General features: G+C 47.9%; 9 protein-coding genes across 9 annotated transcripts; 5 read left to right on the top strand and 4 right to left on the bottom strand.

Moving 5' to 3' along the window:
• Positions 1 to 1,093: 1,093 nt before the first annotated feature.
• On the top strand, positions 1,094 to 1,962 carry N7447_007349 (uncharacterized protein; the record flags this gene model as incomplete). The annotated part of the gene is made up of 2 exons (XM_057231611.1): positions 1,094 to 1,361; positions 1,427 to 1,962. The coding sequence occupies 2 exons, from the start codon at positions 1,094 to 1,096 to the stop codon at positions 1,960 to 1,962; spliced, it is 804 nt and encodes a 267-aa protein (XP_057086701.1).
• A 971-nt stretch (positions 1,963 to 2,933) lies between these two features.
• N7447_007350 (MIP/aquaporin family protein) lies at positions 2,934 to 4,467 on the top strand (the record flags this gene model as incomplete). The annotated part of the gene is made up of 4 exons (XM_057231612.1): positions 2,934 to 2,976; positions 3,033 to 3,493; positions 3,554 to 4,095; positions 4,155 to 4,467. 4 exons carry the CDS (start codon positions 2,934 to 2,936, stop codon positions 4,465 to 4,467), a joined length of 1,359 nt encoding a protein of 452 aa, XP_057086702.1.
• A 1,187-nt stretch (positions 4,468 to 5,654) lies between these two features.
• N7447_007351 (uncharacterized protein) lies at positions 5,655 to 6,599 on the top strand (the record flags this gene model as incomplete). The annotated part of the gene is made up of 1 exon (XM_057231613.1): positions 5,655 to 6,599. The coding sequence occupies one exon, from the start codon at positions 5,655 to 5,657 to the stop codon at positions 6,597 to 6,599; it is 945 nt and encodes a 314-aa protein (XP_057086703.1).
• Positions 6,600 to 6,952: 353 nt separating this feature from the next.
• Positions 6,953 to 9,025, bottom strand: N7447_007352 (rDNA-binding RNA polymerase I transcriptional factor; the record flags this gene model as incomplete). Its single annotated transcript, XM_057231614.1, has 1 exon — positions 6,953 to 9,025. One exon carries the CDS (start codon positions 9,023 to 9,025, stop codon positions 6,953 to 6,955), a length of 2,073 nt encoding a protein of 690 aa, XP_057086704.1.
• An 882-nt stretch (positions 9,026 to 9,907) lies between these two features.
• Positions 9,908 to 10,681, bottom strand: N7447_007353 (uncharacterized protein; the record flags this gene model as incomplete). The annotated part of the gene is made up of 1 exon (XM_057231615.1): positions 9,908 to 10,681. One exon carries the CDS (start codon positions 10,679 to 10,681, stop codon positions 9,908 to 9,910), a length of 774 nt encoding a protein of 257 aa, XP_057086705.1.
• Positions 10,682 to 12,305: 1,624 nt separating this feature from the next.
• Positions 12,306 to 13,364, bottom strand: N7447_007354 (uncharacterized protein; the record flags this gene model as incomplete). The annotated part of the gene is made up of 4 exons (XM_057231616.1): positions 12,306 to 12,902; positions 13,012 to 13,044; positions 13,212 to 13,264; positions 13,316 to 13,364. 4 exons carry the CDS (start codon positions 13,362 to 13,364, stop codon positions 12,306 to 12,308), a joined length of 732 nt encoding a protein of 243 aa, XP_057086706.1.
• A 254-nt stretch (positions 13,365 to 13,618) lies between these two features.
• N7447_007355 (uncharacterized protein) lies at positions 13,619 to 14,922 on the bottom strand (the record flags this gene model as incomplete). Its single annotated transcript, XM_057231617.1, has 5 exons — positions 13,619 to 13,983; positions 14,040 to 14,107; positions 14,158 to 14,602; positions 14,658 to 14,694; positions 14,749 to 14,922. 5 exons carry the CDS (start codon positions 14,920 to 14,922, stop codon positions 13,619 to 13,621), a joined length of 1,089 nt encoding a protein of 362 aa, XP_057086707.1.
• A 987-nt stretch (positions 14,923 to 15,909) lies between these two features.
• N7447_007356 (Carboxylesterase type B) lies at positions 15,910 to 17,810 on the top strand (the record flags this gene model as incomplete). The annotated part of the gene is made up of 7 exons (XM_057231618.1): positions 15,910 to 16,182; positions 16,237 to 16,241; positions 16,291 to 16,478; positions 16,529 to 16,613; positions 16,663 to 17,173; positions 17,231 to 17,633; positions 17,686 to 17,810. 7 exons carry the CDS (start codon positions 15,910 to 15,912, stop codon positions 17,808 to 17,810), a joined length of 1,590 nt encoding a protein of 529 aa, XP_057086708.1.
• A 242-nt stretch (positions 17,811 to 18,052) lies between these two features.
• Positions 18,053 to 20,191, top strand: N7447_007357 (CeGAL family transcription factor; the record flags this gene model as incomplete). The annotated part of the gene is made up of 1 exon (XM_057231619.1): positions 18,053 to 20,191. The coding sequence occupies one exon, from the start codon at positions 18,053 to 18,055 to the stop codon at positions 20,189 to 20,191; it is 2,139 nt and encodes a 712-aa protein (XP_057086709.1).
• Between the last annotated feature and the right edge of the window lie 363 nt (positions 20,192 to 20,554).

Here is a 20,554-nt window from a genome sequence, read left to right on the forward strand (position 1 = left end):
GAATTGGAGAAAGAAAAGCAAATACAGAATATGGGAGAGCCGGGTTTAAAAATAAATTGACGCATCTAATATAGCGATAGTGCTATGTGGGGTTAGCATATCCCTTAGAAGCAAGCCATAGGTGTTCCTAGTAGTTTAATTAAGCTCCACTGCCTGAAGTCCATTTGGCCCCCACTGGGGCCCAAGATGATTACATATGTATTACGGCAGAGATTCAGCAAAACGTTGCAAAGCCAGGGAATAGGAGCTTGAGGGGACACGACTCATAATATGTTCCGGAGTCCCTGGCTATACATCAAATTGCGACTTTCTCCCTGTCATCTATCTATTGCCACTCCTGCCTCACGTTGGTCTCAACCTTGCAAGTCCATTCATGTTATGACAGCCACCACCGACAATCCAGAACCAGCCCTCACGCTTACTCCATTGCCTATCATGCCATCTCCAAACTCGAAACTGAGGCCTATCAAAGCCGCCATATAGCTGTCGAGCCATGGCGCGCTTATTAAGAACAGCGGAGGTAAAGGGTAGAGACTGCCCGGCAGCGCAGTGTAATCACCCTCTATCCCTGCTTAACATAGACTTGTTTCAGTCGGATATGTACGCTCGCGTCGCTATTTTTTTTACTATGGCATGACTACATATTCACACACATATCTGATATACAAGGATAAATCGAAGCAAATCGAGCAGACATATAAACTGTTCCCTCTCCTTGCCTGTTGAGATGATACAAAGCAGCGCTATACTAGCAAGCTATATTGTAGGAACAGCATACTCCGTAATTGACTGGATTAGACTTGTGGAAATGCCCACACGGTCCGAGATATCGACCAGCGCATGGCCCCCAGTGTTTTTTTCCGTTCCCCGCTTTGTTCTCCACTATTATACTACTATTGGACTAGGAACTGACTTGGGCGACACTGATTGATTACTATAGCTTCGCTTGAGATGTTGATCACTGGTCATTTCCCGTGTCTCTTTGTGGCTTAGATTAAAATGCGGCTCTGAGGCTGAGGGATCCCTATTTTCAATAATAATGGGGCTGTAAAATATTCTTCATCCAGCTGCTTCGATATTTCATTTTCTCGCGATGCTCCTCCGTATCCTTCTCCACTTCTCCATATTTGCGTGCCTTGTGGTAGCAGACAAGACCTGCTATTTTCCTAGCGGAGACATTGCGGTTGACGATGTCCCTTGCTTCTCAGGTGACAAGGACTCACCATGTTGTTCCAAAGATTCGATTTGTCTTAGCAATGGATTTTGTTATGGAAAAGCACAACCATTTGCGCTGAGTCGGGGTAGCTGTACCAATAAGTACTGGCCAGTAGAAGGCGGATGCAATGATGTGTGTTCTAAGGGTAAGTTGATCTCAAGACATTTTGATTTCTTGCTTCAAAGCTAACGGCCATTTTCCCGATTACAGTTGAAGCCATGAACGATAAGGGATGTGCGCTGCCGTTGCTTAGGATTGAGGACAAGAAGTCTTCCTATTGCGCCAACTCCATCATAGTCGATCCGTCAAACCACCTCGCTTGTGCCGCTGGTCCCTCCTTCGAACTTGATCCTGCCGATTTTGTTTGGGGCAAGGCTGCGCTCGCCAATTACACTTCTGGTGATCCTAGCTTAAACTCCACATCAACTACGAACACAACTGCATGTCCTACAACGTCAAGCGGCGAGAACAAGGGGGCCAATGATAATAAGGATGGGAAAAGTAACAATGATCTCGTGATCGGGGCCGGAGTGGGAATCCCCCTAGGAGTCCTGCTTCTCACTGCGCTGGGCTGGGCATTATTCGAACGGAGAAAACGTCTCTCTGTTCAAGCTACGGTGGACGGGCTCCAATCCCAGGTTGCAATGACACATCAGGATGTGCAGGGACAGACATCGGTTTATTCTCCTCCTAGTGAGCTCTCAGCTCACAAACCGCCCCAGGAGCTAGCGACTACCTCCACTTAATGGCGTGGCCATCATCATAGTCTCTTTGACATGGCGCTAGAAGGATGGGTGTGGCGGTTGGAAGGGAATTTACATGCTCACATATATGCTGGTTCCGTGTTTAATGTTGGTAGGCTGAAGAAGCAATTTTAATTTTCAGGGAGCATCAGGGAAAGGCGGATTGGGCCGAAGTGTTCTAGACGAGAAAGCAAGCCTTTTACATCCAGAACCAGAAAAGCCGAATTTCAACGGCCTTCCGTAAGGGGGCTTACTGGACCGTAGATCCCATGGATATAGTACATAGTTCGTCCGGATAAGCCCGTGACGTCTCGCTTGTGATTGGCGGAACCAATTTATGGTCCTTCCGTGACGTGAGGTAATATCGCCACAGGGCAGCCCTGATATCTGACCTTGCATCTGGACAGTCATGGTATATGTCAAGGAAGTCCACTTTCAAGGGCGTGCGTTTTTAGGTACCCATGGTTTACCCATTGCCAAGAACCCATGAGCCTGTTAAATATATATTTGGTTTGGATACTGCACATAGCCCGAGTCAAAAGAATTCATCTATGTGTAAAAATGGATAATGTGTAGAAATTTGATGTCTATATAGGATCTATATAGGAATAGACTTTTGTGCAAGGTGTTCACTGAATATGGGTCCCGTAATGGAAGCATAGAAGGAGCGGAATACCATCCACCAATCAACTATCGTCTACATAGATGATCAACCATGGAATATGTATTCCTTGGCAGTGATTTTCCCTGGTCCAAAAGAATGTCAGACGTTCGAGAATTAACAGTGACGAAACAGTGGAGTTGGCCTTATCTCCACTTTATAGGTTTGGAATCAAGCTTTTGACACAAGAGTCATTTATAAATGATTACACCCCAGACTGGAATGAGTCTACATCTTTCTAGTTTTCTTTGACGTTGAGTCCCACACAAGAGTTTTTTTCTCTTTCTTTCTCTTTTTTCCCCTCATCTTTGTGATGGGATCCTCGATGGAACCTGACCGGGATGCCGGAGTCAAAGGTATGATAAAAGGGCCGAAGAGATCATTGCGCATCACAACACTCACACCGCAATAGACGCCGTGGAATATCCCGAACAATTGCAACAAGAAGGCACCCAAGAAGAAGGAAGCAAAAATGACGGCCTGGGAAACATCCCGTCATACAGCTTGGCAGGCTCTGGCGCGCAGAATCCAAACAACAACCGTGGATATACAGATAAAGAGTACGAGCAGTACAATTCTCAGTGTAACCAACAACATGATATTCCCACTTGGAGTTTGGCTCAGCCACTCCCTCATATTGTCCGGCCTGGCATGCGTCATGGCGCCTTGCCAGAGGATCGACAGGAGGATCAAGGCAATGAAGGCAATACGACACAGAACGGCGACGATTTAACGCACAGGCGCGAAGTTCAGAAACAACAGTCGGTGGAAAATCGAACGAAGACGGTCAACGATCCCAAAGACGATGGTTTTTTCAATAGCTGGTCGAAAATCCGTCACCATCTTCGTGAGCCGCTGGCTGAATGGCTTGGAGTAAGTTTTCGATATGGTCCAAAAACCCCAAACAATTTGCTAATAAATATTCTTTCGCAGACAACTATGGCAATGACAATCGGTCTTTGCGCCACTTTATCGAACTTCACTTCCTCTGGACAAGCAGGATCATACCCTGCTCAAAGTGCTGCCTGGGGCTTTGGATTCATGACCGCTATCTACACCACCGGAGGTATGTCTGGTGGTCATTTAAACCCAGCCATCTCAATCTCGCTGTCTGTATTTCGTGGATTTCCCGCGCGTCGATGTGTGATCTACATTGCCGCGCAACTCCTCGGTGCCATCACCGCAGGGGGTATATCATACGCGATCTACCATGACGCCATTGTTGAAGTGGCCAAAGTGGCCAAAGTGCCTCAGAATGCAAGCGTCGCCAGTCAGGCTCTTCTCACCTTGCCGAAACCATTTGTCCATCCTGCGACTGCGTTCTTCACTGAGTTTTTGGGCAGCGCAATCTTGGTAGCTTCTATTCTCGCTCTGGGAGACGATACAAATGCGCCTCCTGGGGCTGGAATGCAAGCCTTTATCGTTGGTATTATCATCACGATTGTGGTCCTTGGACTTGGGTATAACACCGGAGGGTATGTGTCCAATTTCCAATTTCGAATTCCAAATTGGGTTGAAACTAATCATCTTATAGTTGTTTCAACGGCGCACGAGACTTTGGCCCACGACTTGTTGCCCTCATGGCTGGATGGGGTGGCCAGGTCTTCCGCGAATACCATGCATGGTGGATTTGGGGTCCGTGGGTTGCAGATATTACCGGTGCATTGTTTGGCGCTTTGATCTACGACTTGGCTATCTTTACTGGTGGCGAGAGTCCAGTCAACTATCCCCCACGGAGGCGAAATCGGGCATACCGTGTTAGAGCTTTGAATTTCCGGAAGAAACTTCGTCGTGCGAAAAAGAAGGTCCCCGATCTTGAGCAGTCTGTGAAGGATACTGAGGGCTGAACTGTCGATTAATTTACATGTATAATTAGTACCTCGTATATATTCAAAAGCAAAATTACCTTTCTATCAATATTTAGTTGCTCCATGTGCATACTGTTTCGATGCGATGACCCTGGAGTTAGAACAACAATTCGGTCACTCCAGATCTTTACGGGGCCCTCAGTATGCTACATACCACGCTACTACGAGGAGTCAGATTAAAATAGTACATATACGCACCACGAGGAAGATGTATTGTTTAGAATCGCCCAAAGAATGGGGTGTTTCGTGTATATGAATATCGAAAGCTCAAGAGCAGCAGTTCAGCATTCCCAAACGGACAGCTCAAGCGCTTTTATGGCGGGTCAAGGGAATTCAGGGGATGTGGTCAGAAACATGACTGAGAGTGTAGCGGTCTTATCGGGCAGTCCAATTTTAGCTCTTGATGAGACGACGTTTTGGAGGGATGCAACTCCCGCATCTGGCTCTCCAACTCTTGACACGATGACTGCCGTTGCCCTTGTCAAGTGGTTCGTGTTAGAGTGGAGTATTTACTTGAACTACCAGATATACCATGGTTTTCCTTTAGAAATGTACCTAGGACGAGCAGGGAACTCTTGGAAGCAATATTTGGTTTTTAATCATTATCTATGAATTATGAATAGCAACTTTTCTTCAGTTTCTTGAATATACACCTTTCAATAGCCCCTTATTTCGTCCCCCGATTTGGTGTATACTTCCTGTCTTGTCCCACTTTTATAAAGCTTTATCCACTCTGTACTTGGATTCTGAAACGTGGGGAACGCGGGATGCCGAGGCTGTGGAGCAGAAAGTACGGAGCAACGAGATACATGTAGAAAGCAATTTGGCACCTAGAAGAAATGTACTCAGACCAGCTCAAAAACGCTAGTCGGAAATAAGAGTCGGTCTGGATTCAGTGGATCTCGGGGGAAGGCAATTTCCTTTTTTTCTTATCCAACCAATAGAAATAATTGTTTCCCCTGCTTTAGTCGCTTAATTGGGCTTTAGGGGTCTTTATAAGAGGTCTCACTAAAATAGGGTTGGAAAAAAAACCCCCGTTCAGGGGAAATCAATATCGCGATGAAGATCTCAGTCCCTCAGTCTTAACCCAACCCCACAGCGTTTCCGGGTGTACGGAGTATATACTACATGTATCATTTCCTCTGACTTCCGTCTACACCGTCGCCATGCTCGCTCAGGGGCCAACGTTCACAAAATTCTCAACCACAAGCATAGTGATCCTTTCATGTCTCTTTTTCATCCTTTATTTCTACCCTGGGAGACTAGAAACACCGGAAAGCTACTCTAAATATGATCCATCGACAGAGGGTCTCCAAATGGCGTCGCCGCGCATCCCAGAGAAGATCTGGTACAAAGTTGGACCCAAAGGATTGAGCGACAAGTCACACGATTGGCTGGACGACTGTCTTCACAAAAACCCAGCTCATGTCGCGCATGTCTTCACAGACCTCACGGGCGATGACTATGTGCAAGAAAACTTCGCTCATCGTCCCGATATCGTCGCCGCATACCTTGCTCTCGCGGTGCCGATCTTAAAAGCGGATTTCCTGCGCTATCTGATTCTTTTCACCGAAGGTGGCATCTGGTTTGATCTTGATGTCTCGTGTGGTGATGTGCCCATTAGAGAATGGATCCCCGAGACAATGCGCGCGAAAGCTGGGCTTGTTGTTGGGTGGGAGTTTGATGCTGGCTGGGGGGAGAGTTTCACTCGGCAGTTTGAGAGTTGGGCGATTATGGCGGCGCCTAGGTCGCCGCATCTTTTGATGGTTATCAATGATATTATGGATGCCATTCGTCAGAAGACGGAGGAGCATGGGGTTCCGATTTCCGGGTTAACTTTGGAGATGATAGGTAGTGTGATCCACTTTACGGGGCCGTTGCGGTTGACTCGTGGGATTTTGAAGAGCTTGGGATTGGTTCGCAATGAAGCGATCGATATGCCGAGTATCTCGAACCTTTTAGAGCCTGTTTTGGTCGAGGATGTTTTGATCTTGCCGGGGTATTCGTTTGCTTCGTTGACGAATTTTTATGGCAATGAGACGACTGGGCCTGCCTTGGTCGAGCATCATTATGCCGGCAGTTGGAAGAATGAAAAGGGAGGTGAGATATGAGGAATGTTCATGTACGTTTAATGCAGAGCCATGTGATTAAGGCAGTTGGGTTTATGAGATCGAGCGTTAGAAATATTCACGAAATTTCATGTAATTATTTCCCATTTTTTGAACAGCAAGATTCATCAGCTCTATGGTAGTACACGAGGCAAAAAAATTTCCCAGGGATTCCACCGGATAGTTCCGTGTTCAAGAACGATATCATCAGTCGTAAGGTATTGGGAACTTTTTGTGAAAAAAAGAAGATCGTAAGATCGCAAATATTGGTGGAAATCCCGTACGCCACGCTGAAGTAACAAAAAAATCGAACCCAAGATCAAGTCCCGATTCTAAGAAGAGAGATAGTGTCCAATTCACTCGTCATCAGTCTCGGTGAGATCCTCGCCGGATTCGTCATCGGACTCGTCAGCTCCACTGTCTGAGTCGTTTGCGTCGTCAAGACCAGGGATGCCGCGCCACTCGACATAGTCGCCTTCCAGCCAGCGACGGCTGCGAGGAAGTTGGTAGGGATCGAAGGGGAAGTATGCATCAAGTTGATAACCGATGTTATCGCCGGCGCGGATCTCGCGGCCGACGTGGCTGAAGCGAGGATCGGACATAGTGGAAAGGCTCCTGAACGCAGTGACGCGAATGCGCTTGTTGGTTTCCAGGAGAGGGTAGACGTATAGGAATTGGAAGTGGTGGGCGATGCGGGCGAACTCGGCGACGATGGCCGGGGAGCAGACCTTGAGCGGGTTCAGTCGCGAATAGATACATTTGTGAAGGAATTCTTTGATGTTGGGAGGGAATGTGACCTGGCCCGGCTCAAGCTCGTCCACCTGGTCCGCATTATCACCATCAATGGCAGCGGTTGTCAGATCGCGCCACCGGAAACAGAATATGTACAACAGGGCCTGTGCCGTGGAGTAGAACGGTCCATAGCGACGGAGATCAGGACCGCGGCAGCTGTCCTCGTAGTCTATACGTAGGCTGTTGAGGTGTGTGAGGAGGAGATCGAAGACGTCACGGACCACTTCTCCAGAGATGTGGGCACCACGTGCAACAAAGCTGGCTAGATATGCCGCTGCTGACTGGCGCAGGATGCCAGGCTGCAGCTTGTTGAAGATAAGCTGCACAAATGTGGAGGCAAAGCGATCGACGAGCACGGGCGAGACCTGGGAGAAATGAAACAAGAGGAACTGGGAGTGACGGGATCGGTATGTAGGAAGAATGATGGATTGGAAGTGGCTGAGGAGGAGATCCAACGCATTCTCCTTATCATCCAGGGTGCCCGAGGTAAAAGGGGGCGAAAAGTATTCAAAGAGAATATCAATCATCCCATCCACTTTGAGAATGTTGTCCTTGATCTTCTTGGCCCCCTTGGTGTCGTCATCGTCTGATTCATCGCTGGCAACTGAGGAGGCATCATCATCAATCTCCTCATCATCAACCTGCAAGATTTCATCGCCGACATCCTCTTCCAAGTCCTCCATATCAACCTGAATTTCAACATCGACCTTAACAAGCTTCTCGGTGATAAGAGCCAGGATGTCGGACTGAAGCTCTGGAGCGTAGGTGATGATTTGGATAAGATTTCGGGTATAAGCGATGTTCGCGCTAGCTAGATCTGAGTCGATGGGAAATTGGCTAGACAGAATCGGAGAGAGTGATCCACTACCGGCCGGGATGAGTCGCAACACATGGCGCATTGCCATATGGACGCGAGTGTGCATTTCGGATGGCGACACAACGGCGTAACCCGGCAGTCGACCGAGTCCTCGAGGGATGGACCCGAGATTGGTGGCCAACATCTTCAAGACAGGACCCAGGAAGGTACCCTGTGCGGCGGCAAGGTTGCCCAGGAATCGGGTGTACAGATTGACGTAGGATTCGTCCCGTCCAAGCCACTCGCTGTTGATGATAGCATGGACCAACCCGCTGCAGGAACGGTCCAAGGAGGCGACATGCGAAATCAGACCAAGAAGGTGGTTCCTCAAAGAGGTGTGTGTTGGCGACTCATATGCAAGCAGGCTGTCATCGCCTTGTTTTTTTGGATCGGCTAAAAAGATTCCCTTGATTCGGTCGTAGCCCTCGCTTTCTGACATTGTGACATGTCGGTGGATAGCCCCGCGGACCTCCTCCCGAATGACTGCCAGGCTCTTCTCTGAAGAGCCAGCATCATGTATCGTCACATCTTGATCAAATTGCACACGGGCTCGCTTTTTGGTGGGAGGAAGGTCTTCTGTCGCGTCATCGGCCTGGGACGAGGAAGGAGAGAGAGGGAGGTCCATTTCGCTCATTTTGCGTTTCGAGCCGGCGACCACGGGAGGAGCTTTCGAGGTTTTGAGAATCGGGACTGGGGAGGAAGTCGGAAGCATTTTGGATCGAGATACCGTAGGTGTGGCTTGTAGCGCCGGTTTGCGTGAAATCGTGGCAAGGGAGACCATGGTCGAATTTGAGGAAGAAGGGGTGTAGGACGAGTTCTAGGCAGAAACAAGTATCGACATTTGCTTCTCTGCACTCTGGCAGAAATCAAATCCAGTGGACTTCCGATTCAATTGTCGGAGCTTATCAAAGCCTGGTCCAAGCACACGACACTTTTTCACGTCGAGATCTTGGGGCTTATGCTACAGATTGGAATAAGAGGAAACGGCAACAATCTGTCTGCATCCGTGGAGGTCCAGTTGTTTGAGATAGATAAAATCGGATGCAGACAGAATGGTCGAGTTGCTGGATCCAAAGCCAAAGTAAAGCGAAATTTTTCCTTCTTTTCCTTCGGTCACTTGTGGAGCCCAGCGGAGCACCCGTGACCGTGTCGGTGAGCCCTACGCTATACCTAATTGAGTAATATTGACTTATGTCATCGTATGGTCATTGCCATATTTTATACATCATCCTCTACATCTTACTTTGTTGGCTCTTGGAAGAGACTTCCGAACGTGTTGATTGGAATATATATGAGACTCTGAATGAAACATCCATGTGACTCCATATGAGACTCCCAAAAAGTGACCTAAAAGACCCCAAAACCTTCACAAAGACTTTGTAGGCCTCAAAGGATATGAAACAGTTGGCCTCAATGATACAGAAACCGATGCAAAAAAGAGACTGTCTATTACGGGTAGAAAGGAATAAATTCAAAAACAATCAGGATTGAGCGCGGGAACAGAAGGTCCTCCCATGGTATCGTAAAACAAGGGGCAATAGTCGTAAATGAAAGAATAATAGTTGGTTGTCGTGGCGGGCGAAGGAATATCCAGTCCTTGCAAGTCCGCAATCTCGTGTCGTTGATCAACCTCGGGTCAACCGGGTGTGGGGCAGCAATTACATTAGAACCAAGACGTGCACATAGGTCCACGTGTATCCTCGAAAATGCTGCCGTACAGTTCTTCAACTTCCACAAGATAATCTTCGACAGAGAACTTCTTGAGCCCCTTGGAATAGAGAATCCGCTCTTCGTCATCGAGCATATTGAAGCCTCCAAATTCCTCTGCAACCTCGTTCACCTGCTCCAGCTCTTTGCCGAATGGATGCGGCTCGGCCTGGAAGAATTCCTGCGATGCACGAATGGTCGGTGTGCTGCGCGTCGCATTCAGCGGAGGTGGCGACATCCTAGAGATCGAGCGCGAGTGAGCGAGCTCCTGGTGTGACCGCTTGGTGTGGGACAGAGCCCGCTTGGGCACCAGCGGGGCATCCGTAGTTGACGAAGACGAGGTGGAGGAGCGGGTGTGGCTTGTCACCGTTCCCATGCGATTCGGGAAATACGACGCCATTGGGTTTGCGTCAATTGGAGAGCACCCGTGAGAGATGTCGGGTGAAGACATGGAAGACGCGTAGCTTTGCGGGGAGAAAGCAGTGTCAGAGTCGTCGCGCGATCCTAGTGATGAGGCAGATGAAGATCCGGCTAATTGGACTGGGTTGATATCAGGTGCGTTGTAGGCTAGCATGTTGGTTGTAGACAAAAGCTGGACCGGTCCAGATATATTGCTGCGTTTTATGCTTGCCGAGTTGAGTCGCACGTGCCCTTCGCCACGATACGGCATGGGTGCGGACACCTCCGGGCGCTTATTGCGCCGGGTGAATGCTCTGCTGAGATTTGACATGGCGGAGTCGGAGATTTGGTCAAGTTCAAAATATGACAACGGTGCGTTTCGACGCGGTCGGGAATTGATTTACCAAATTACACATGCAATATGTGAGATTTTTGTTTTTTTTAATCTGGTCGCTCTTTTGCGATCGGATCCGTATTTGAGTCTCGCGTGGTAAGACAATCGCGGGGTGAAAGAATGTTAGATCAACTGGAATGTGCAGTATCAGATCGATGGGTGTGTTTGAGGTTCAACTTCTATTGCAAATATGCACAAAAATGAATGTCGAGCCCTCTTAAGATTTTGCACAGCAAAATGTAGAGGGAAATAACAGTCCTTTTGTCCTTAAGGAATGGTGGCGCACAAGTCAGGAAAAAAGGAAAGAATAGAAAGGAGTCCAGGATCTCAGATCACTTTGTATCTCGGACTAAAAGAATTGAAGGAAAGAATGAAGGAACAAAGACACACACAATCCCAAGGAGGTTGGAAGAAGAAAGAGAGAAGGGGGGGGGGGCCGGTCCTCCTTACGGGCTGACGGGGATTTTGGGCGCTACACCAGTGTTTGACCACTTTGACCAGTGGGAGGCTAAAGGTTGTGTGGATGGAGCCCAACAGAACTCAGTCTAGAGGTCCCCTGGATATCAAGGGCCCAGTGTTCTTGATCAGAGTGGTTCATCCATACTTTTACTATTTGCCTCCCTTCCACAGTATGTGAACCCTATTTTTAGTCGGCTTTTAGAAGGGGTACAGGTAGTACCTGTCTCCGTATCCCCGAGTTGATTCCAGGCCCATCCTCCACAGGGTCATCTTCCAGGGTTCAATTATGTGCCTAGGTATGGAGGGGTCAACGTATACGTTTTCGATGTGTCCCATCTGCGCTGTCATCCCAGACCCTTAAAGTCTGCAAGTTCACGTGAATACTGAATATCATCCGTAGAAAAAGTGACCCGTACAACGTGATGCGATAATACCCCGAGAATAATCCAATCTAATTGAAACGGATGCAGGTCCGGGCTCTTAGTCTGAAGGCACGGGCGTTTCACCAACCACTTATATCCGTTCCACGCTCAAAGTAGTCTATGCTCCATGTGGCCCGTTTGGCTCAAATTCAGCGAAGTAGAGGGTCCAATCAGAGGGTTCAACCGGAAGAACTCAGGCCAAGGGGTCTTGCGAGCGCTTGCAGCTGATCGAGTCCGGGGGGAGGTTGGAGAACTTCCAGATCACCGAGATGATGCTCGTTATCTGAGTGGACTGGTGGATTTTCTGTGGAGTATTGGTGTTTAAATTCTTAAGACCCTCCACTGAAATTTGTGTGGAGTGGAGTAAACCCTGCTAGGGTCCTACCATATAATGAAGGTTGCATGCAATGTATTGTACATGTATTGCACGGAGTTAAATGCTCCTTGCTGTATTGGAACTTATCTTTTCTTTCACTCGACAAAGCCATTCTGGTGTGTTCTGATCCCAAGGTTTCATTGAAAACGTTACCTAATAACCTGTGAACATGTGATGTGGTGACTACAAAATCAAAGCCTCAGGCATTCATGATCTGCACTTAGCCCGTTACAGATAAGGAAGCCTAAGCTTCATCGGGAAAGACGTGAGGTTTCGAGTGTTATTGTACGTGTTGAAACACGTTTTAAAAGTAAAGACTCGGGTGATTGTGTGACAGCTCTTCAGCTTTGCTCGGTCGCCCCCTAGCTCTTGCAGATACGTTTACATCCACCGAGAGGCCGGCATCCTCGTCGCCAATTAGTCCATCTCGGGAACTATCCGGAGACGGCACGGATTCGGGTTCTACCGCAACCTGGTGTTCCAAATATACCGGCGAAGGCATCACCCCAGGGTGGGGCTGAGAAGCATCGTATGAACCCCCCGAACTGACCCTGTTGTCCCTGGGTGGCCATGCATATGAGACTAGTCCGGAATGAGGCTGATCTCCCAAGGTCTGCGATTTACCGTGAGTAGGGGTCATAGGAATTGCGTAACCACCTCCCGATGTGTCTGGAACCACGTCACTTGGCTGCTCAATGGTAAACCGATCCGACATGGCGCTCAGCCAACGCTCCATATCGGGCCAATCTCGAAGGGGCAGCTGAGACCACTCTTCCATGCGAGCTGCCTTGTGTTTGAGGGCAGTACCTGTCTTTGTTGGGATTTGTACTGCCGTTGATTGTCCCATCGAACGAATGGTCATCAAAGCCCCGTAAAGAGCTGACTCGGTCTCTGCCAGTCTCTGTTCCAATTGATTCAGATATCCCAACGGTAAGCCTCTGAGCCAATGAGTTAGCTTCCCACGGGTACCTGCATAGTTATATATGTGGGCCTGGGTACTTGCCTTTTACCACTCTCGGGGTAGGTACATTTCGACGCTTCCCCTACGCATTGAGAACAGAACGGGCTTAACGAGATGCAATTAGAAATAAGACCAGCGATCGAACTAAATGGTGAAAATTGTTTTGGATCTTACAGTTTCCGATCACACTATTTTGTTGGTTAGCACCTGTCTTGCTCCGGGGCTTTTCTTTACAAAATCATAGCCTACTTTGCATTTGCGTTGTCTGCATAGCTCACAAGAAATCGGATTCAGGTTTTCTTCTGATGACATATTGAGTCAATCGATCTATACTTTTTGTAGGGTAATCTCACCTGGCATGGTGGCACCAGGTGCCTTCCGTTTCGATCGCAATTGCGTCATTTGTTGATTACGGGGTTATACAATGCAAGATGAAGTGTAACTCCCGAATATATGCAAGATATCAGGCTACCAACGTCATGTGCATGGTTGATGCTTTGTGGAAGTTTCGGAGTAAGAAACCCCCGGGCATAATTGGCAGGCACGTGATGCCCACCATATTTATTGTCTACCATGAAATGCAGGATAACACTAATGACAATAAAAAGATGTATTGATTTTGCTTTTATTTTGATTGAGTGAAATGCATCGCCAGGTCAGTCAAAATCTCTGCGAATTGGTCGCGATGACGCATCCGATTCTTGATCCTGTTGATATGAGACGTTTATGCGCGTCGTTGTCATGATTCTACCATTGGCAGCCTCCTTGTAAATCTCTGGATTCACCATCTCCAGGCCATCATCGTGCCATAAGTCATCATGGGTGAGGATTCTTTGCGACCCACTCGCATGCGGCGTATGACGTGCCATCTGTTGACTATACGGATTGGTGGTTTGTTGAGAGGAGTTGAACAGATGCGGGAAGAAGAACTGGAGCGGATGTCGGAAGACTGGTAGACATGTGCAGATAATACCAGTGTTTGCTTCAACCACGCTCCAGATGGTGGCTGGGAGAGGACCGCCTGCGGTGGTGTCAGTTTATATATACTGCGTGGATTTGGCGGGAAGCAAAACTCACTAGTCGGATCCGTGTCAGTGGCGGATTGGACAAGGGTCGTGATTCGGATGATCGTTGTGACGCAGACACTGTGTCTATGAGCAGTTGTCGGGTAGGTTTAAAAGGGACCTGCACTTACAATGCTCCCATTCCGAAGACCACGAGAAGACCAATCTTCTTCGCCCGTTGCAGCCGTAGCTGACTCAAAGGGTATATAGGCAAGGCCAGGATTAGCAGGTCAAATATGATGTTGATGACTGAATATGACATCCACATCCCCTCTTTGTTTAGACACTTTGGGTTCTTGATAGTGATATCCCAGAACGAAGCGATGGGCTTGCATTGGAATATGGTGAGGAAGATGTATGCCGTGCCCCAAATAGTGATCACCCCCAGTCCATAATAGCAAATCAACCGGAAGGTGCGCTGAGGGAATATCCGAAGGTATAGGCACATGAAGGAGAGTTTGTTGACAGCAATGACAATCTTGTATACGAGCTGGGCGCCAAAGAACCACCTGAGTGCGGCCACTCGATCCTTTTGCGTGAGATCTTTGGAATGTTTTCCATATCCATAGTGTACCGCTAGTTTTGAGTGAATAAGAGTTCTGTGACTAACATCCATGGGAGCATAACGTACCAGAGCACTCGGTCACTGTGAGAACAATCGAGCATATCTACCATGTGTCAATGTTATGATTCTAGTCATCAATGATTCGAAGACCACCCACCAGCGATGCCAAAACCATCCAATCATCTGATCCCAACTGGCTTTGATGGAATCGAATAGCCAGTCTAGACAAAACGAAGAGACCAGCTATAATTACCATCACAACACTACATATCCATAGCGGAAACCCTCGATTAGGCACATCAGTTGTGCCCAACCCAATTTCGTAGGTCATGGTACGTCGATTTGGCTAGTGTAAGTTTGCGAAAGGAAAAGGAACAAGCATAATTCTTTATGATAACTCAGAACCATGGCGTTATCCGACGATGAGATCGTCGGATACAGGCCGCCCCACGAGGTTCGAGGCAAATCTTCGCTTAAGTAGTATATTATAGTCCTGACTCCTTAAGCGGACCTCGTGAGAGAGGAAAAGAAATATATGGATTTAGATTGGTGGTATCAAAGCAGGAGCAATGTAATTATGTTCAGCATCGATATTGATGGTCCCAGCCCCGGAGCGAATCAAAAACATTGCTTAATCCCAACTTGGCAGGAGTTGAATAAACGTGATAATTGAGAATATTCTTATAGGTGATTTGAGGGTATATGAACATGGAAAATGTAGATCGAGCATGTATTTGGTTAGGGCACAACATTTTTTACAAGAGAACAATGCGTTTTGCACATGGAGACGGCGAAGAAAAAAGAGCCCAGGAAGGTGAAGAACACGCGTTGTACAAATTGTTTTTAATCTATAAAATTTGAACTCTCCACATGGCGTGCAGGGATGTCGAAATAGTCTGTGGGTAAGGGTGTCCATACCCTATATATCTGACGATATAACTTGACAAGAGATCTCTTGGCAAATCAGAATCTAATACTATACAATATACATTATACTTGTTATGTTATACTAAGTGAAAAATAGCACTTCATCTAGCAGGTCTACACGAAGATCGTCCGGTCAAACTTCCGCATTAGTCGCCAAGGATTATTGTGCCCACCAGCTCCTTAGTTACCCAGCTCGTGTGGATTGCCAATGGGCTCCCCTGTTCGCCCAATTCAAGCCACGATCGGCGATCCCATCGTGACCAAGCGAACACGGCATTCGGAACTCCTGATAATATAGATGGGTTCCACTATGTGATGCACGCGAACGTTATATGTCTTTGAACTTCCGCAGCCCTGGCCCTTTTCCTCACTTTCGTTGATAATTTCAAAAATGAAAGCGGGTTGGAATCCAATTGGATCTGCATTGTTGCTGGCTTCGTGCCTCCCCACAGTCTGGGGACAGCAATGTCCAGGTCACCCAGAAAATCACATCGGTGACTCCGTAGTGACCAGCAGTGGACTGATTGAGGGGCACGCTGCCCCTCGTAGGCCTGCGGTCTCTGAGTACTTGGGTATTCCCTATGCTTCGGCACCAATTGGAAATCTCCGATTTGCAGCTCCGGTGGCTTATGATGCCAATGGTACCATTCAGGCAACTGCCTATGTAAGATCTCTCCCTTTGTTCGGTGGTATAAGTGGCTAACCGTATCATCAACAGAGCCCGTGCGTATATTATGCCCTTATTATGATGGAAATATCTGACCAAAATTAGTGATTGCCCTGCAAATGCTGGCTCAGTTCCAGATTACCCTGGCTTTACTCCGCAGGCTCCCAAAATTGTAAAGTCCTTTACCCAGGCTCTGGGAACTTCCCAGAGCGAAGACTGTCTTTTCTTGAATGTGTGGACCCGTCCCACAGTCTCCAACTTGAAGCCAGTTCTGCTATGGTTCCACGGTGGTCGTATGTTCACCTCGACTCTTTTGTTTTCAGAAGATTGACATTTCTCGAAGGTTTTACTGGAGGCGGCGCCAACAATCCATACTATGATGGACAAGTCTTGGCGGATGAACATGATGTGGTGGTGGTGACCATCAAGTCAGTACCCTTCGCCCTGCGTTTGCATATCCTTACTAATTAATACCAGCTACCGATTGAATATCTTTGGTTTCTCTGGTGCACCAAATCTTCCCCAAAACGTCGGACTTCTGGATCAACGTATGGCAGTGGAATGGGCTCATCAGAATATCGCTGCGTTTGGTGGAGACCCAAATCGTATCACAATCTTCGGACAGTCTGCTGGTGGCTCTGCCGTCGACTATTATTCACAAGCCTGGGCAAAGGATCCCCTTGTTGCCGGTCTCATCTCGCACTCTGGAACTTCGCTTAGCTTTGTGCCCAACACTGCAGAAGAGTCCGCCAGTTACTTTTACACTGCTTCCAAGATTCTCGGTTGTGGAGACCAAACCAGTGACCCCGAAGAAGTTGTCAAGTGTGTTCGCCAGAAGCCGTTCACCGACGTCGTTAAGGCGGGTGGTAAGGTCCCGCCCGCACCTTCACCAGCAACTCCACAGGCAGTGTTTCATCCGACAGTGGATGGAGTTACCGTGTTTGGCAACTATGCCGAGCGATCTGCTGCAGGCCAATTCGCACGTCTAGTAAGTAAACATGATATAGTTGAGTCTATCCTCAACAATAATGCTAACATGCCGCAGCCATATTTGATCAACAGCAACCACTACGAACCTGGTTACTATCGCATCAGCGCATTTAACGCGAATATTACTCTCAGTGATGCCGCATGGCAAACTTTCAATGATGCCGCTTTCACTTGCCCTAGTGGTGCATCTGCAAGATACCGAGTTGACAGCGATGTTCCGGTCTGGCAGTCCCACTACTTCGGTGACTGGGACAACCTGCGTTTGCACCCTAACAGCGGAAGCTACCACGGTGCCGACCTGCCTATGGTGTTCGGAACTGCAGAGCATATCAGCGGGATTCCAAACAGCAACCCGGAGAATGAGATTGCCCAGTACATGGCTTCCGCCTGGGTTGCGTTTGCAACTGATCCTGAAGAGGGCTTGACTAAGTTCGGATGGCCCCGATACAATCCTAATGGTAAGTTTCCAATCCATTTTTCCCCAGCTCCATATGTCTAACTATCCAACAGAGAAAACACTCGTTGGACTTGCCTACAAGGAGGGTTCCAATATGCAGCTGCTCCGACCTGAGGATGTCGAGCAGGGATGTGCTGCTTTGAAGGGTGATAGCACTCCCGGAAAGGGTGCCTTTTAGAACGTTGGGAGAATAAGACTCATAGAAGTAGAACTTGATGTATATTTCTCAAAAGATGTGAATAAAATAATATAATCGAAATCATACAATCTTCAATACAAAAATATTTTCAAATTTATAGATCTGGTGATGGCGTCTGCCGCTGACGTAATAACGAACTACGGGGACGGATTTCTTCCAAACGGAACTTGACTTTCGATATTTCAATTGCAAAAAAATGTGATACATAAATTACAGCAATAATGGGCTCAGCTTCACCTGTCAGCATGCACGTCGAGGAAAATGAGTCTAAATGGCCATATTCCTCTCGTGCAACTAAGAGACGCAAACGCACCTCCACCGTGGGTACCTCAGGACCCTCGCCTCGCGAAATTGGATTTATGAGAGAGTCTCAAAATGACGGAACTGCGACATTTCTTGGAAGTTCAAGTGGAATTCATTTTATCCGACATGTTTACCATGCCTTTGCACGTCGTTCAGCAGACTTGGACCAATCACGAGCCCGCGACAGAACCTCAGTGCCAGGGGAAGACGACCGGCTACAGCAAAATCCAGGAAGCATTCAAAGCTCAGATGAGCTGTGGGAAAGAGAGGAATTAAATTATGCACCAAATATCTCGTTTGCTTTCGACGATCTTGTTAATTGGACACGCATCTATTTCGAGAATTGGCATCCAATCTTCCCATGCCTCCACGCCCCGACAGTCTTGAAAACCATAGAGATAGTCAGTCAAAAAGGGATAGAATCGGTCAACAGACTAGATTTGATGATTCTCCGCTCCATTGTGTCTATTTCTCTCGGTGATAATCGACAGAAAACGTCGTCTGGATCGAAGCTCAGTCCCGTTCCTTCAGTCTTGGTCTTTCGATCCATTCAACATGTGATGCAAGATGTACAAAGCCTCCTTGAAGAGCCAGCTAGCTTGCCACTGCTACAGGCATCATTTACCGCTCAACTTGCACTCACATCTCTTCTGCGCCTGAATGCCGCTTCGCGGGTAGGGGGTGTCATCACCCGCACTGCATTCCACCTCGGGTTGCATCGTTGCCCAAGACGCTTTTCTTGCTTTAGCAGTGAAGAAGTGGATATTCGTTGTCGATTATTCTGGTCGATCTATTCCCTTGAAAGATATCTTTCTCAGGCCCTTGGCATTCCATTCTCTATTCGAGATGACGACATCGACGTGTGCTATCCCGGTGCCGAGAGACATTCTTCAACAACGGCGAAATTCCCCGATGATCGCAGATTGCACTTGCTGTGCCATCTTGCGAAATTTGCTCGAATTCGAGGTTTGATTGTTGAGCTTCGTAATAAATCCATTCTCCACAGTCACGCCAGCCAGGTTGAAGCGGCTCATGTTACTGGAGAACTAGCACAATGGTGGAATGAAGTTTATGACGATGTCAATCCCATTGATGAGTCGGAAGAACCTGGTCTAGAGCAAGAGCCGATCTTGCAGCCATATCACCGGCTACTCCTGATGATCCTGAGGCACGAAGCTATCATCTCGCTCAATCGACCTCTTTTAGCGTCCGAGAAGCCCAGTGCGGATTACAAGAACGCTTTGCAGACCTGTATTGGATCCTCTCGATCTATCCTTGCGGCATTGAAAAAGCACATGTCCTGTGAACCGAAATCTGCGCTCTCCTGGCCAGGCTTTACATGGTCAACGTGGATGGCCTGTTTGATTCTGATGTATGCTGCATGGGAAGAGGAATTTCCCACACCGACTGCTCTCAAATATGCGAGAATTGGGATTGCCATTTTGGAAAACCTATCATTGCGCGGTAGCAGCTGGCCAGAGACCTGCATCGAGGCTATTAAAGGCATGGAATCTGCTTTCGAGACACAGGCATCTAGTGGGCAGCAATCCAAGGCTACTACCGCATTCGACGACGTTGAGAGATCAACTCAACCCCATGTACGAACTACACCATCGACAGATAAACGGATATCACGAATGCTGCCGGTTCGGGATGGAAATCATGGGATTTACGATACAGGTCTCACACCAATTCGACCTCAAGCTTTAGCATCAAACGGATACCAAGCCCGTCCAGTCCCTACCGGGATCCATCCTTTCCAATCATCAACTCGCTCTCCTGTCCAGGGCCTTGGGCCTGCAGGAAACTATGACTCTGCCATTTTTTCACCATCTGATAATATTGGTAATTTTGCCGAAGCGCTAGACCCTACTGAGAACTATCTCAATGGTCAGTCTTCAGCTGGTCTGATTTTCGGCAACATGACTGATGGAAACCCTGCTTTTAATCCGAGTTTTGCTGGTCAAGACTCTTTGCCATTTTCATCATCTATACCCATGAACGATTTATGGAGCGTGGCTGATGGCCCATGGATGATTCACAATAATTTCTTGTGATTTCCGATACATAATTTATAAGGAACATACGCATAATAGTCAAGCTGCGCGGAAAATATCCCCAACGCTTCCGATTCAGCTTACTGCTACAAAAGTCAGGATTGTTCGCCATGCGGACATGTCTTTCTCCGAGTGGGGCCCTCCGTATAGCCCAACCCGGGCATTTGAATCTCCGTTTGCACCCCGCGACAATTATAGTCGAATAGGCTGGCGATGAGGGGCTATGCGATAGGTTTATGAGCAAATTGCATGTGGAGACTGAAATTTGAGGATTTGGACCAGAGTCCTTTTAAAGGTTCTCGCACGCGCTGAGTTCTCTGCCATCTTCCAACCCAATCACCTCAAACAAGAATTTTACCTCAA

The sequence above is a fragment of the Penicillium robsamsonii genome (assembly GCF_028829455.1).
Source record: "Penicillium robsamsonii strain IBT 29466 chromosome Unknown utg000003l_segment0_segment0, whole genome shotgun sequence".
Taxonomy (NCBI): domain Eukaryota; kingdom Fungi; phylum Ascomycota; class Eurotiomycetes; order Eurotiales; family Aspergillaceae; genus Penicillium; species Penicillium robsamsonii.